Source organism: Heterodontus francisci, chromosome 30 (genome assembly GCF_036365525.1).
Source record: "Heterodontus francisci isolate sHetFra1 chromosome 30, sHetFra1.hap1, whole genome shotgun sequence".
Classification (NCBI taxonomy): Eukaryota; Metazoa; Chordata; class Chondrichthyes; order Heterodontiformes; family Heterodontidae; genus Heterodontus; species Heterodontus francisci.
In genome coordinates this window covers 5088474-5104956 of record NC_090400.1, presented here as the reverse complement: position 1 = coordinate 5104956, position 16483 = coordinate 5088474, and the positions used below count along the sequence as shown (strand labels likewise).

Here is a 16483-nt window from a genome sequence, read left to right as displayed (position 1 = left end):
TTTTACTGGACGTTATTACAAATAACTTTTAAAAAGCAGAACAGGGCAGATAGAGATGGCCAAGCACAAATTTGCACATGAAAAACCAAAGGCCGACTGGAGACAGAAGGTGATTACGCAGTCTAGCCAGAACAATGGGGGCGCTCTCTGATTCAATTACCTTGAATGTTTTGTCAATGTTGAATGTCAAAAGCCATCGACACCCATTGACTTTAAAAGAGCCAACCCCCGCCCGCCCGCCCCACCTAGCAAGTATGTTTGCATAGCTTAAAAGGAGAACTTCGAATTTCAAAAGACCCTTCAGGAAACTTCTGTTTTAAACAAAGTGCAGGTCACTCCAGTTGCAATGTTCTCCAGTTCCGAAGAAGGGTCATTGACCCGAAACGTTAACTCTGCTTCTCTTTCTCCAGATGCTGCCAGACCTGCTGAGTGGCTCCAGCATTTCTTGTTTTTATCACAAATTTCCAGCATCCGCAGTATTTTGCTTTTATTATCAGATCAGCCATGATCTTACTGAATAGCATAACAGGCTCAAAAGCAGAATGGCCTATTCCTGTTCCTAAGTTCCCTGGGCCTGGGTAGGGTCCAGTCAGCTCACCGGCACCGCCCAGCTACCATCACCATAGCAACCCTGCAGTCCTACCAACTAGGCTATGCCCTACCATCAGGAGAAGTGTCACTGACCTGCAGCATTCTTCTTCTTTGGCCTCCTTGTCTCGAGAGACAATGGGTAAGCACCTGGAGGTGGTCAGTGGTTTGTGGAGCAGCAACTGGAGTAGCTATAAAGGCCAATCTAGAGTGACAGACTCTTCCACAGGTGCTGCATAAAAAATTGTTTGTCGGGGATGTTACACAGTTGGCTCTCCCCTTGTGCTTCTGTCTTTTTTCCTGCCAACTGCTAAGTCTCTTCGACGCGCCACACTTTAGCCCCGCCTTTATGGCTGCCCACCAGCTCTGGTGATCGCTGGCAACTGATTCCCACGACTTGTGATCAATGTCACAGGACTTCATGTCGCGTTTGCAGACGTCTTTAAAGCGGAGACATGGACAGCCGGTGGGTCTGATACCAGTGGCGAGCTCGCTGTACAATGTGTCTTTGGGGATCCTGCCATCTTCCATGCGGATCACATGGCCAAGCCATCTCAAGTGCCGCTGACTCAGTAATGTGTATAAGCTGGGGACGTTGGCTGCCTCGAGGACTTCTGTGTTGGAGATACGGTCCTGCCACCTGATGCCAAGTATTCTCCGGAGGCAGCGATGATGGAATGAATTGAGACGTCTCTCTTGGCTGACATACGTTGTCCAGGCCTCGCTGCCATAGAGCAAGGTACTGAGGACACAGGCTTGATACACTCGGACCTTTGTGTTCCGTGTCAGTGCGCCATTTTCCCACACTCTCTTGGCCAGTCTGGACATAGCAGCGAACGCCTTTCCCATGCGCTTGTTGATTTCTGCATCAAGAGACAGGTGATAGTTGAGCCTAGGTAGGTGAACTCTTGAACCACTTCCAGAGCGTGGTCACCGATATTGATGGATGGAGCATTTCTGATGTCCTGTCCCATGATGTTCATTTTCTTGAGACTGATGGTTAGGCCAAATTTGGGGCGGCACAGTGGTTAGCACTGCAGCCTCACAGCTCCAGGGACCCGGGTTCAATTCTGGGTACTGCCTGTGTGGAGTTTGCAAGTTCTCCCTGTGTCTGCATGGGTTTCCTCCGGGTGCTCTGGTTTCCTCCCACATGCCAAAGACTTGCAGGTTGATAGGTAAATTGGCCATTAGCAATTGCCCCGAGTATAGGTAGGTGGTAGGGAAATATAGGGACAGGTGGGGATGTGGTAGGAATATGGGATAAGTGTAGGATTAGTATAAATGGGTGGTTAATGGTCGGCACAGACTTGGTGGGCCGAAGGGCCTGTTTCAGTGCTGTATCTCTAAACTAAACAAATTCATTGCAAGCAGCCGCAAACCTGTCGATGAGTCTCTGCAGACACTCTTCAGTATGACCTGAAGCATTAACCCTTACTTTTTCTCTCTTCACAGATGCTGCCGTTCCATCTGAGTATTTCCAACACTTACTGTTTTTATTTCAGATTTACACCAGCCACAGCATTTTGCTTTTGTAGTCCCAGGCGATTGGCAATCAATCAGCCAATCACATACGCCTTTGTATCTCTCTAAGCCAATCACCTATCTTACAATTTCGCCACTAAGTCAATCAGGTGGCTTGATTTTCAATAGACCAATCAAGAGCACGATCAGGTTTACCAATCGCATGTGATGTTAGATTTACCCAATCCTGGGCGCTGCTGGATGCCCCGAGGAGCCAATCAGTTGACAGTTACCCCAGTTTGAATTGAATGACTGAGTAAGACCGTTGGTGAAGCTCGAGATACAAAGATAGCCCGCTCCCCGAAGGCGTCCCGTCCCGTCCCGTCCCGTCGCCGAGCCCGCTCCCCGAAGGCGTCCCGTCCCGGAGTCGAGCCGAGCCCGCTCCCCGAAGGCGTCCCGTCCCGTCCCGGAGCCGAGCCCGCTCCCCGAAGGCGTCCCGTCCCGGAGCCGAGCCCGCTCCCCGAAGGCCTCCCCGGAGCTATCCGGCCTCTACTTTGAAGAGAGAAAACCGCCAGATAGCGGCGGGAGTCTGGCGCTTTGTTCCGGAATGACCACAAAGGAGAACTGGGACCCGCAGCGCCTGGGGAGCAGCAAGAAGGTGTGAGGGAGTGGGGAGACAATCAGGCCGGGGGAGTGGGAGGTGGAGTTGATGGTGGCATCATCGGGCGGGGAGTAGTGGTGGTGGGACTATTTGGGGGTGTTGGGTGTCGGTGAGGGAGACTGGGCGGTGGTTGGTGGTGAGAGGGAGTGCAGGAGGCATATCCGGGGGTGGTGGTTAAGGGGATTCTCAGGGGGGGGGTGTGGTTGTGGTGAGGGGGTCTATCGGGAGGGGGGGGTGGTTGTGGTGAGGGGGTCTATCGGGAGGGGGGGGTGGTTGTGGTGAGGGGGTCTATCGGGAGGGGGGGGTGGTTGTGGTGAGGGGGTCTATCGGGAGGGGGGGGGTGGTTGTGGTGAGGGGGTCTATCGGGAGGGGGGGGGTGGTTGTGGTGAGGGGGTCTATCGGGAGGGGGGGGGGTGGTTGTGGTGAGGGGGTCTATCGGGAGGGGGGGGGTGGTTGTGGTGAGGGGGTCTATCGGGAGGGGGGGTGGTTGTGGTGAGGGGGTCTATCGGGAGGGGGGGGTGGTTGTGGTGAGGGGGTCTATCGGGAGGGGGGGGTGGTTGTGGTGAGGGGGTCTATCGGGAGGGGGGGGTGGTTGTGGTGAGGGGGTCTATCGGGAGGGGGGTGGTGGTTGTGGTGAGGGGGTCTATCGGGAGGGGGGGGTGGTTGTGGTGAGGGGGTCTATCGGGAGGGGGGGGTGGTTGTGGTGAGGGGGTCTATCGGGAGGGGGGGGGGTGGTTGTGGTGAGGGGGTCTATCAGGAGGGGGGTGTGGTTGTGGTGAGGGGGTCTATCGGGAAGTGGGTGTGGTTGTGGTGGGGGGGTGGTTGTGGTGAGGGGCTCTATCGGGAGGGGGGGGGTGGTTGTGGTGAGGGGGTCTATCGGGAGGGGGGGGTGGTTGTGGTGAGGGGGTCTATCGGGAAGTGGGTGTGGTTGTGGTGGGGGGGTGGTTGTGGTGAGGGGGTCTATCGGGAGGGGGGGTGGTTGTGGTGAGGGGGTCTATCGGGAGGGGGGGGGTGGTTGTGGTGAGGGGGTCTATCGGGAGGGGGGGGGTGGTTGTGGTGAGGGGGTCTATCGGGGGGGGTGGTTGTGGTGAGGGGGTCTATCGGGGGGGGGTGGTTGTGGTGAGGGGGTCTATCGGGAGGGGGGGGGTGGTTGTGGTGAGGGGGTCTATCGGGAGGGGGGGGGGTGGTTGTGGTGAGGGGGTCTATCGGGAGGGGGGGGGGTGGTTGTGGTGAGGGGGTCTATCGGGAGGGGGGGGGGTGGTTGTGGTGAGGGGGTCTATCGGGAGGGGGGGGTGGTTGTGGTGAGGGGGTCTATCGGGAAGTGGGTGTGGTTGTGGTGGGGGGCTCTATCGGGAGGGGGGGGGTGGTTGTGGTGAGGGGCTCTATCGGGAGGGGGGGGGTGGTTGTGGTGAGGGGGTCTATCGGGAGGGGGGGGTGGTTGTGGTGAGGGGGTCTATCGGGAAGTGGGTGTGGTTGTGGTGGGGGGGTGGTTGTGGTGAGGGGGTCTATCGGGAGGGGGGGTGGTTGTGGTGAGGGGGTCTATCGGGAGGGGGGGGGTGGTTGTGGTGAGGGGGTCTATCGAGAGGGGGGGGGTGGTTGTGGTGAGGGGGTCTATCGGGGGGGGTGGTTGTGGTGAGGGGGTCTATCGGGGGGGGGTGGTTGTGGTGAGGGGGTCTATCGGGAGGGGGGGGGTGGTTGTGGTGAGGGGGTCTATCGGGAGGGGGGGGTGGTTGTGGTGAGGGGGTCTATCGGGAAGTGGGTGTGGTTGTGGTGGGGGGGTGTTGTGGTGAGGGGGTCTATCGGGGGGGGTGGTTGTGGTGGGGGGGTGGTTGTGGTGAGGGGGTCTATCGGGAGGGGGGGGTGGTTGTGGTGAGGGGGTCTATCGGGAGGGGGGGGTGGTTGTGGTGAGGGGGTCTTTCGGGAGGGGGGCGGTTGTTATGAGGGGGACTATCGGGAGGGGGCGGTTGGTGGTGTGAGGGGGTGTTATTGGGTAGGGGGGAGTTGGTGGTGAGTGCGTGCTGGTGGGATATCGGGGGAGTTTGGTGGTGAGGGGGTGGGGGACTAATGCGGGTGGTGTTGGGGCTTTTGGTGTCTGGGGAGGGGGTGAGGTCCACTCGGCGATAGTGTGGGGTCTATTGCTGGGGTTGTGAGGATGAGGCGGGGCAACTGTCAGTGACGGGTTGGGTGTGGGCAATTATCGAGGGCAGGACTATTTGGGGTTAGTGAGGGGGACTGTTGGGCAGTTGGCAGAGGGTGACTTTTGAGGGGGAGAGGAGTCTATTGTGGGTGGGGTGGGTGTGAGGGAGACAGAGGGCAATTGGAGGTGTGGTTCCTAATCTTCTTCCTCTCCTTTCACAGCCCTTGACTCCGAATAGGTTAGCTGGTCCAAGGTCTTGTCTGAAGAAGCAGCTGAGTGGATCTTCCATTCCAGTGTCACCAACTGCTCTCTTCTTAAAAAACATGTCTAAAGTTGCCACTGTAGTACCACAAACAACAGGTATAGTAACAGATTTAACTGTCATGACCCAGACATTTGCTGAATCTATGTTATTCTGATCTGAGGAACTCTTCATGAGATTGTATAATATTGGGATGTATTCTCATCAAAACAGGACAAGTGAGAGATTGACTGCTAACTGTAAGGAAAAATCCAAGCATATGACCATGTATCTTCCTCCTTTGTGGAATCTGTCTCCTCCACCTCCTCTAGCTGTTTTAACTTCCTGCTCCCACTATGAATAGAGAAAATTTATTTCTGGGCAAAGCTGCAATCTGAATTCAGTAGAAGTTGTTGGGAAAGGATGGAAACTTCAATGACATCAGCAAATGATGCAGAATATCAACATTGGATTTGTAAAGGGCAAATGATGCCTATTGAACTTAGTTGAAATTTTAGAGAAGGTATCAAATGTGGACAAAGAAGTATCTGTGGACTTCTGGAAGGCATTCAACAAAGACTGTTAATAAAAATGAGGGTGTATGGAATTAGACAATCTATTGGCTTGGTTAGGCAGTAGGAGGCAGAATTGGGGTAATGGGTATGTACTCAAATTAGCAAGGTGTGACTAGTGGTGTACTCAGAGGCCTGTACTGGGTTCTCAGCTTTTCACCATAATTATAAATGACTTGTATGGAACTGGAGAGATCTGTACATCCAAGTATGCTGAGGCATAAGTTAGGTGGCATAATAAGTGGTGTAGATGGGAACAGAAAGTTGCAAAGGGACATTGATATATACATTCCCACGAGGAGGAAAGGTAGGACAAACGAAGTCAGAGCACCCTGGATGACCAGTTAGGGATTAATATGAAGCAGAAAAAGCAGGCGTATGACAGATGTCCGGTTGTTAATACAAGTGAGAACCAGGCTGAATACAAAGTTCAGACGGGCAGTGATAAAGCAAATGAGGGGCAAAGAGTATTGTGTCACAGGTTGCCAATGTTGTTTTTACTCAAGTGTTAAATGGAAAATGACGCTATGTGGTTTCAATCCTTTTCTGTAGCTCTTGGATTTGGAGTTCAAAGAGTAGTGGCAGAACCAGAAAGCCAGCAGCAGCTAGTTAAGTAAGTGTCTTTCATTTGTTCAGTGTGTGAATTCTGCTATTCCTTTGGGAGTGCTGTGGTTGATCTCTTTTTCTGGATATGCAGCCCCATTTGGCTACTGAACAAGGGTTACTGCACATCAAGCAATGAATTGACTGTTACTCATTTTGGGATGCGTTAACAACACGAGAGGCATTCTATTGCAGATAACATGCACTTCCTATAAAGCATCACACTTGCTGTCACAGTCAGCATAGTCTTTGACTCACTGAGCAAAGCCAGACGAGATCTGTTGTATTTTTCCAACAAGGGGTGTTTTGAATAGCTGTGCAAATTGGATGTTGAAGTTGGGACTTTCTACTTTGAACCTTACTTGGCAAGTAACATTTGCGCCACACAACTGCCAGGCAATGACCATCTCAAACAAGAGAGAATCTAACCATCTCCCCTTGATGTTCAGTGACATTACCATCACTGAATCCCCCACTATCAACATCCTGGGGGTTACCATTGACCAGAAACTGAACTGGACCAGCCACATAAATACTCTGGCTACAAGAGCAGGTCAAAGGCTAGGAATTCTGTGGCAAGTAACTCACCTCCTGTCTCTCCACTTGCCTGGATGGGTGCAGCTCCAGCAACACTCAAGAAGCTCGACACCATCTATGACAAAGCAGCCCACTTGATTGGTACCCCATCCACCAGCTTCAACACTCACTCCCTTCACCACTGATGCACAGCGGTAGCTTTGTGTATCATCTACAAGATGCACTGCAGCAAATCCCCACGTCTCCTTCTACAGCACCTTCCAAACCCAAGACCTCGACCACCTAGAAGGACAAGGGAAGCAGATGCATGGGAACACCACCACCTGTAAGTTCCCGTCCAAGCCACACATTATCCTGACCTGGAACTATATCACCAGTCCTTCACTGTCGCTGGGTTCAAGAAGGTGGCTCACTGCCACCACCTTCTCGAGGGCAACCAGGAATGGGCAATAGATGCAGGCTTAGCTATCGACGCCCAAGTCCCATGAACGAATAGAGAAAAAACTCATCTACACAGTGCTTTTAATAGGGAATCATATGTTCATGTTTATGGCCTGCAATTAAGTTTGGAAATTGTGCGACAGGTGGATCTAAATGAGATGGGATAAGTAGGTAGCCTGGTCAGATTGATCTTCCCCTTGAGCCAGTTGTTTGGAACGTTTACGTGCAGTAGAAATGACTTCTGTCTATTTTCATCATGGCAGATAACAGTATGCCTTCTGCCATTCCCCCAGGGTGATACCAAACCGGGAAGTGGAGGGGTGGTGGTGCGCCTAAGGTTACTATGCTTAAGTATACTCTCTCAACGATGACCACTCTTCCACTTATTTTTTTTTAAAAGAAAGTATATTCTTGCATTAAATTGTGATTATTAATCAACGGTGTTTCTGGCTTTCTGAAAGCACTGTTTTTAAAGCTCATGCATGTCCACCTATGCTACGATGTTGCAGGTGGTCGAAATTCTCACTCCATGGCTTCAGACAGAATGTAGTGACATTCAGAAGATACAGGCACCCTCTGTAGATTGAGTATTGCAGAATAAGAATTGACCACTGATGATCTGCAGCAGCCCTGAAACTGTTGTATGTCATGTACCGCCAGGTTTTGGTAGATACCAAATCAAAACTTCAAGTTTTAAATACTAAAAATCTGAGGTCTGTCAATGCATGGGAAAAAAATCCTCAAATACAGGAAGTATATATAAAAATGTGCCGTGTCCCCTGTTTGGGTCATTGCTTTTGTTTTCTTGTCTCTTTGCTTCTTGCTCCTGTTGCAATCTGAGTCTTGTAAGTTTGAATTTTACGTTTACAGCCAGACTAAAAAAATGTTTTTGAAATCAGAAAGTGGTCAATTGACAACTTTGACATCGGCCGTCCTCTTGGAAAAGGCAAATTTGGAAATGTGTACATGGCTCGTGAACGGGAATCGAAGTTTATCCTGGCGCTGAAAGTGCTTTTCAAATCACAGCTTGAGAAAGAGAATGTTGAGCATCAACTCCGAAGAGAGATTGAAATTCAGTCTCATCTCAAGTAAGTTGGTGTAGCTTTTTTCATTACCCTTGCCTGCCTCTATCCTGCTTTAATGTACAGTCCTTCCTGAAAAAATAATTTTCATATTTCATAAGTGCTTTTTGGCAATGTGGGACCAGGAGTAGGCCATTCAGTCCCTCAAGCTTGTTCTGCCATTCACTTAGATTGTGGCTGATCTGTATCTTAACTGCATTTCCTTGCCATTGTTCCATATTTCAATTGACTCAGTCTCAACAGCTTTTTGGGGCAGGAGGTGGTGGTTGGGATTGGAGGAAGAGAGTTTGGAGTCTAGGACAGGTACATGTGCCATGAGTGTTGAATCCCATTTCTGGGCTGCAAACCAAATCTGTATCTCCTTATCTGCGTACATTGTAAATTCTTATGTAGACAGGAACAGCAACCCATTTCCTTAACTGGCAATAGTCTCATTTGACAACCATAGTATGAGAGTGGAAAGAGCACATTGCTGGGCTAGTGGCTTGCTGTTTTTCCATAAACGGAGTGTTTAATTTGTATGCGTATGCAAGACCCCAAATATCAGCCCAAAAAAATGCTTTTGCCGAAATCCACTTATGACTGTCTGTTTGTTTCACAAGCTCGACAGAATTTGATCCACCATTAGCTGACAAGTGAATACCATGAGGGCAGACCTGTGGTGATTGGTCATTCATTGCAAAGAGCATCCCATAATACACTGTTCTTTAAATTTCAGGCATCCAAATATCTTGAGGCTTTACAACTATTTCTTCGATCGGACAAGAATTTACCTAATGTTAGAATATGCCCCTCGAGGAGAGCTGTACAAGGAGCTGCAGAAATGTGGCAGCTTCACTGAACAGCAGAGTGCCACTGTGAGTGAGGATCAATAAATGATGTACATTCAATTCAAACTGTAAAGTGATGGTTAATTCTGTTCTACTGTTTCTATCCTCTGTCACCTTCTGTTCTGCACCTCTAACCTCCACTAACGCAATTTATTCAGTTTAGTTTAGTTTAGAGATACAGCACTGAAACAGGCCCTTCGGCCCACCGAGTCTGTGCCGACCATCAACCACCCGTTTATACTAATCCTACACTAATCCCATATTCCTACCATATCCCCACCTGTCCCTATATATTTCCTTGTTGGGAGAAAAATGAGTACCTGCGATCAGAGCTTCTAATGTCTCCCTGTGAGGTGCCTGACCTGCAGCATCATGTTTGAGATTGCAAACTTGGCATGTGAGGAACCGCAAGTGCAAATTGCATGTTGCTTGTTTGGGTCTGAACTCCTACTGCAGCCTCAGCCTGAGATCTGTATCTCATGTAAATGCTGTCTGAAAACATGGGCAGTTCCCAACCTGGCGTGTGAAGGACTGTTCGTTTATATTGAGTGCTGTTTCCAGGAGATGATAGTGGAACTGGCCTGTTGAACTGCTGAATTGACTGGGATTTCTGTAATTCCTCCACAGCTTGTTGTTTCATTGAGTTTTTTAAAAACTAACTTAAATTATTTATTGGTGATCTCAATAGTTCAACTGTTGGCCCTGATAATTCACAGAATTATCTGTGGTTAAAGATTTGGATTATTGAATTCAAATTGAGAAATAGAGTGTAGAGAAAGGTGGAACTTAATGCTTCAAAAAATTGAATTGATATTGAATTGTGCATTCAAAATATAATTGCAAAGGCTATTGGGCTTGTTGGATTAATGAAGTTTTAACTTTTAAAAGCTGACTGTTATGATCTGAGAAATCTGTCTGGATTGACAATTGTGCCTCAGGCTTTTTACACACTACTTCTGATTGAAGCCCATTATATTATCTTTAATGCTTTGCAGGAGCTTTATTCACCAGATTACTGACACTCCCAACCCCTTGCAGAAATTATTTTCCATACAATCCCTGAATTTGCACTGGTTCTGATGGTGCATCTGGTCTACATAGTGTTCCTAATTTACTTTGGCCATTTTAAAAGTTTATTTCATTCTTCTTGGCTTTAAAGAGTAGGAAGTGGAGTGATGCTGAACATTTTTTTTGTTTGAATATTGCAGTACATTTTAGAGCTGGCAGATGCATTGCATTATTGCCATTTAAAGAAGGTGATTCACAGAGACATCAAGCCAGAGAACCTGCTGCTGGGCCTGCGTGGGGAGCTGAAAATAGCTGACTTTGGGTGGTCTGTGCATGCTCCTTCATCAAGGTTTGTGCGAATCATTTGAACTGTCCTGTTTGTAAAAGTACAGTAAATGTCTACTGGTCATTGTAGTATTCTGTCTGGGATGGTCATGACCGATGTTCCCTCTAAGTGAGTGGGCGGTCATGCAATAATCCAGACTGTACTGCGCAGGGAACAAACAGATCGTGCGTAAACAGTATTCCTTTTAAGATGCATACATGCATGGGAATCTTAAAGGGAGCATGCAGTGCAACCAGCAGACTGCAAATAGAAATTAGAGGGAACATTGGTTGGGACTCAAACATATTGGGCTGAAACTTAAGTTTGTCGCTTTAATTGGAAAAGGACAAATTGAAGAGAGCTTTGCGTACAAAATTCAGAGCTAATAGCACAATTGCGAATTAGTCTGTCTTTATTATAGTTGTCTATGGAAGTTTGAAAGTGGCTTAAAATGGGTAATAGGTTCAGGCAATGTGAGCCCATTCAACCCAAAGCTGTTGTCAGTGCAGGACGGGGAAATAAGTAAGTTGTACCTTCCGCTAGCTTAATATTGGTAAAGCTAGAACAGCCTTCTTGGGTTTTCAGCATGCCAATGATGTGGACTCCCCTCAGTGCCAAACAGGGCACCAAAGATTTGTTTCCTATCCTACATCTGATTTGTCATCTCATCCACTGCCTCCATCTCCACTTTGCTCAGATCCTAATCACTGCCTGCTCCCTCCACAAACTATAACTTTTTCAGATCACAATAGCCTATGTTCTCTCCTGTATACCGACGCGCATCCTCATTATTCCTGTAACAAAAACAGCAAATGAGAGAGAGAGAGAATTAACGTTTCAGGTCTGTGACCTTTCATCAGAATTCAGAAACCTGAAACGTTAACTTTGTTTCTCTCAGCACAGATGCTGCCAGACCTGCTGAATATTTCCAGGATTTTCTGTTATTTCAGATTTCCAGCATCCACAGTATTTTGCTCCCATTATTCTTGTGCTTGTGAAGTTCTGTTTGGGCTCCTGTATCCAAGCAATCGATTGAAAGATATTCATCCTCGCTAAATTCTCTTCAAGGCTTTGTCTCAGACTACCATGTAATGCACAGGTCTACTTGTTCTCTGCCCTATCTTTGGCATTTTCATCAACTGTTATGCCTTCACAATCTGCAACTCACCCAAAATCCCTGAGCTTTGCCATATGCCTTCCCTGCTTTCCACAGCCTCTTCTCTGCCTACACTCGCCCTCTCACCTGGTGCTAGCAGTGTGGCATTATGTCTCAGCAGGGGTTCAAATGTGCCTAATTTGATCTGATATTGAAAATATATCTGAAACTTTCTTTGCTCAGCTTGAGGTTTAATCTGAAAGAGTGATTATGGGTATGTGTGGCGAAAGCAGTCTATGCTAGTAGCCTTCCCACCAGTGTTTCAGTAATCTATGCTACCGTACTTCAGTGACCCAGATATTGGATCTCACTAGCACCTGTATTATGGTGGATGTTGAAGGTGGGGGCGGGGGTGGGCAGGGAAGTGAACTGTCTCCAGGCTGTCAGGTTTTTATCTAATCTCTGTCATCTGATATTGTCAAATCCCTGTAGAAGAAAGACTTTGTGTGGCACTTTGGATTACCTGCCTCCAGAGATGGTTGAAGGACGGATGCATGATGAGAAGGTGGACTTGTGGTGTCTGGGAATTCTGTGCTATGAGTTCCTGGTAGGACACCCTCCGTTTGAATCTGCGTCTCACCAGGAGACATACAGGAGGATCTGTAAGGTGAGCAGCTGTTGGTAGAATTGTGTTTGACGTTTTTAATAATTTAACCCTGCCTGTGCATGAGCAGCCTGTGTACCCTAAGCCTGTAGTATATTTGGAGCACTCGCTCACTGTCCTGGACCCACACTGGTCAAAATTGTCTCATAGAGTCATAGTTATACAGCGCAGAAACAGGCCCTTTGGCCCATCGTGTCTGCGCTAATCAGCAAGCACCTGTCTATTCTAATCCCATTTTTCAGCACTTGGCCTGTAGCCTTGTATGCTATGGCGTTTCAAGTGCTCATCTAAATACTACTTAAATGTTGTGATGGTTCCTACCTCTACCACCCCTTCAGGCAGTGTGTTCCAGATTCCAAACATCCTCTGGGTGAATTTTTTTTTTCCCCTCAAATCCCCTCTAAACCTCCTGCCCTTTACCTTAAATCTATGCCTCCTGGTTATTGACACCTCTGCTAAGGGAAAATGTTTCTTCCTATCTACCCTATCTGTGCCCCTCATAATTTTGTATACCTCAATCAGGTCCCCCCTCAGCCTTCTCTCCTCTAAGGAAAACAACCCTAGCCTATCCAGTTTCTCTTCATAGCTGATATGCTCCAGCCCAGGCAACATCCTGGTGAATCTCTTCTACACCCTCTCCAGTGCAATCACATCCTTCCTATAGTGTGACGACCAGAACTGTACACAGTACTCCAGCTGTGGCCTAACTAGCGTTTTATACAGCTCCATCATAACCTCCCTGCTCTTATATTCTATGCCTCGGCTAATAAAGGCAAGTATCCCATATGCCTTCCTAACTACCTTATCTACCTGTGCTGCTGCCTTCAGTGATCTATGGACAAGAACACCAAGGTCCGTCTGATCCTCTGTACTTCCTAGGGTCCTACCACCTATTGTATATTTGTTAATCCTCCCAAAATGCATCACTTCACACTTCTCAGGATTAAATTCCATTTGCCACTGCTCTGCCCATCTTTTTACCAGCTCATCTATATCCTGTAATCTAAGGCTTTCCTCCTCACTATTTACGACACCTCCAATTTTCGTGTCATCTGCGAACTTACTGATCATACCTCCTATATTCACATCTAAATCATTAATGTACACTGCAAACAGCAAGGGTCCCAGCACTGATCCCTGTGGTACACCACTGGTCACAGGCTTCCAATCGCAAAAACAATCCTCAACCATCACCCTCTGCTTCCTGCTACTAAGCCCATTTTTGATTCAATTTGCCAAATCACCCTGGATCCCATGGGCTCTTACCTTCTTAACCAATCTGCCATGCGAGACCTTATCAAAAGCCTCCATGTAGACTACATCAACTGCTTTACCCTCACCTAGTCACCTCCTCAAAAAATTCAATCAAGTTTGTTAGATATGATCTCCCCCTGACAAAACCATGCTGACTATCCTTGATCAATGCCTGCCTGTCCAAGTGGAGATTAATCCTGTCCCTCAGAATTTTTTCCAATAGTTTCCCTACCGTTGATGTTCGACTCACTGGCCTGTAATTGCCTGGTTTATCCCTGCTATCCTTCTTGAATAATGGTACCACATTCGATGTCCTCCAATCCTGTGGCCAGATAGGATTTGAAAATTTGTGTCAGAGCCCCTGCTATCTCCTCCCTTGCCTCACGTAACAGCCTGGGATACATCTCATCTGGGCCTGGGGATTTATCCACTTTTAAGCCCACTAAAACTGCTAATACCTCCTCCCTTCCAATGCTAATTTGAGTGTATCACAATCCCCTCTCCCCGATCTCTACACCTACATCGTCCTTCTCCACAGTGAACACAGTTGAAAAGTAATCATTTAAAACCTCACCTACGTCCTCCAGCTCCACACACAGATTGCCTCTTTGGTCACTAATGGGCCTTACTCTTTCCCTGGTTATCCTCTTGTCCTTAATATACTTATAAAACGCCTTGGGATTTTCCTTTATCTTGCCCACCAGTGTTTTTTCATGCCCCCTCTTCGCCCTCCTACACTTTCTATATTCCTCTAGGGCCTCTGTTGTTTTCAGTTAACGTATAGTTAACCGTTCCTCAAACTGAAACAAATATCCAGCAATTGAATTTTTCAGGTTGATGTCCAGTTTCGACCCAGCATGTCAGAAGGTGCTAAGAGTCTAATCAGCCAATTGCTTCGACATAATCCAGTACTGAGACTTCCTCTTAAGGGTGTGATGGAACATCCATGGGTGAAATCTAATGCCCGGAGGCTCCTTCCACCGGAATGTACTGCCAGCGGTGAGAAAGAAGGGCCATGCCGCTAGCCCTGAGGATTGCTGTGTCGTATAGAAGCTCTGCAATTAACAATCTCTGTATGTAAATACACAACCTTTATACTCCATTTTGATGTTTTTTGTACTTTATATCCATCCCTGATCCTTCCAGCTGTTTCTTATAAACTGTTGGAACTCTCCTCTCAGAGTTTAGTGTTAATATGTCCAATTATTATAGAAATTATTCTGTTCCTGTTTCAAGTTCAGCAGACTTTAATGCTTGTCTTGACTGTTGAGTGTCTGAGTACTCTGTTGTAAATCATGTTCTGCCAGCTGTTCAGCCTTGGTCAGTTTTGTATTTGTTTTAGCGTAGTGGCATTTACCTTGGGGAATTATTCAGTCTGGTTCTGAAGCCTCGCCAATCTACATGAAACGCTTGCATAAAAACAAAATTCTGCGGATGCTGGAAATCTGAAAAACACAAAATGCTGGAAATACTCAGGTTTGGCAGCATCTGTGGAGAGAGAAACAGAGTTAACGTTTCAGGTCTGAGACCTTTCATCACCTGCTGAGTATTTCCAGCATTTTCTGTTTTTAGATGGAACGCTTATTTGAACCCTCAGGACTGTCTGTCTGTCTGGTCTCAAAGGAACTGACTGAAATCTGGCAGAAGTTAACCATTTTAGGAATTGTTTATTTTTGCCACATACATCCATTGTATAAACTGTGCAAATTATTTTACGCCTCTGAAGTAAATTCAGAATTGCAGTGTTTTTAGTCAAAAGTAGTCAGCACTTAGTTCTGAAAACAGACACCATATTTTAATGGTCATGTACTTTCTGCTGTTTATTTGCCAATAAAAATAGTTGAGTCTTGAAATGACTTGCCTTTGTAAACTGATCCTCCACAGTGCTGCTGAAAATACTTTTTCATGATGTAAAGAATGAGCTGGGCTGCTTGGTATGACGTCATAGTGACATTATGCATGTCTGTTTCATAAGCTGTCCTGAATACAGAATGTATATTAGAGGTGACTTGCTGCATGAAGAAAAGTGCTAATGACTTGAAAGGTTGATTTTTTTTGTTCAGGTTCTAAAGCAAATATGGTTGCATGCTCCCTGTGGAACCCTATAACCGAGACTCCACACCTCCCTGCCCTCTAGCAGCCCTGTCAGTAGGCTGACCACTGCAAATTAGGATAGATTGTCTGCTAGTCCACTTTGTTGTCAGGTTGACCTGTTTAGTAGGATTGGAGGAACAGTTGCTATTGGTAGCAGCTGTTCCACCAATTATTTCCCTTCCCACCCATTTTAATTTCCAATGAGAAAATTGGGCAATTTCAAAGTTTGAACTTCAGACACTGCTATTGTTTGCAACTCCCCGCAGCCAGTTTGAGCAGCCTTCAGCTGTGTCTACTGGGCTGAGACTGGTGCATGTTGTGAGTTGTAGTCTATTTGTGTGAGATTGTTAGCTGATCAAAAGCACTTATTTAATTTCCATAACATAATGGACTATGTTGCAAAGTTTGATCCCAAAACACATGCCCTCACGTTACAAAAGGCAGAATTTGACTTGTGTTGTACAGAACCACAATGTACAAATATTCCTGGGCTGGTCTCCCAGCAACTCCCTCCTCCCAGCATGACTGCCCTACTGCTGTCTTCTGTCACCATATTTGAACATGGGAAACCTTCTCATGGGTCTTTAAAATTCCTTGGTCTCAGAAACAAAACCTGCATTTATATGGTGCCATGAGCATATAGTAAAAATTCACAAGTCTCTTCGCAGGAGTGTTATCAAACAAGTTTACACTGAACCAAAGGAGGAGACATTAGGTCAGGTGACCAAACACTTCATCAAAGAGCTGGGTATTAAGCAGCATTTTAAATGAGAGGTATAGAGACAGAGAGGTTTTGTGGGGGAGGGGGGAACATTCCAGAGCCCGGCAGCTGAAGATGAAGGAAGTGCTGGAGGCACGAAGAAACTAGAAATGGGTTGCGCAGTGTTCT

General features: G+C 47.3%; 1 protein-coding gene across 1 annotated transcript; it reads left to right on the top strand.

The window, feature by feature from the left end:
- The first annotated feature begins 2356 nt into the window (after positions 1-2356).
- Positions 2357-15353, top strand: aurkb (aurora kinase B). The gene is made up of 8 exons (XM_068009910.1): positions 2357-2707; positions 5069-5207; positions 6213-6273; positions 8141-8329; positions 9042-9180; positions 10362-10510; positions 12075-12249; positions 14334-15353. Exons 1-8 carry the CDS (start codon positions 2657-2659, stop codon positions 14523-14525), a joined length of 1095 nt encoding a protein of 364 aa, XP_067866011.1. The 5' UTR covers positions 2357-2656; the 3' UTR covers positions 14526-15353.
- Positions 15354-16483: the final 1130 nt, after the last annotated feature.

Bases quoted from the DNA above. Each gene is read 5' to 3' on its own strand.
- aurkb (XM_068009910.1), top strand. From the start codon at position 2,657: ATGACCACAAAGGAGAACTGGGACCCGCAGCGCCTGGGGAGCAGCAAG. The intron at 5,208-6,212 runs GTATAGTAACAG...CCTTTTCTGTAG, and splicing joins TGTAGTACCACAAACAACAG to CTCTTGGATTTGGAGTTCAA. The intron at 10,511-12,074 runs GTTTGTGCGAAT...AAATCCCTGTAG, and splicing joins GTGCATGCTCCTTCATCAAG to AAGAAAGACTTTGTGTGGCA.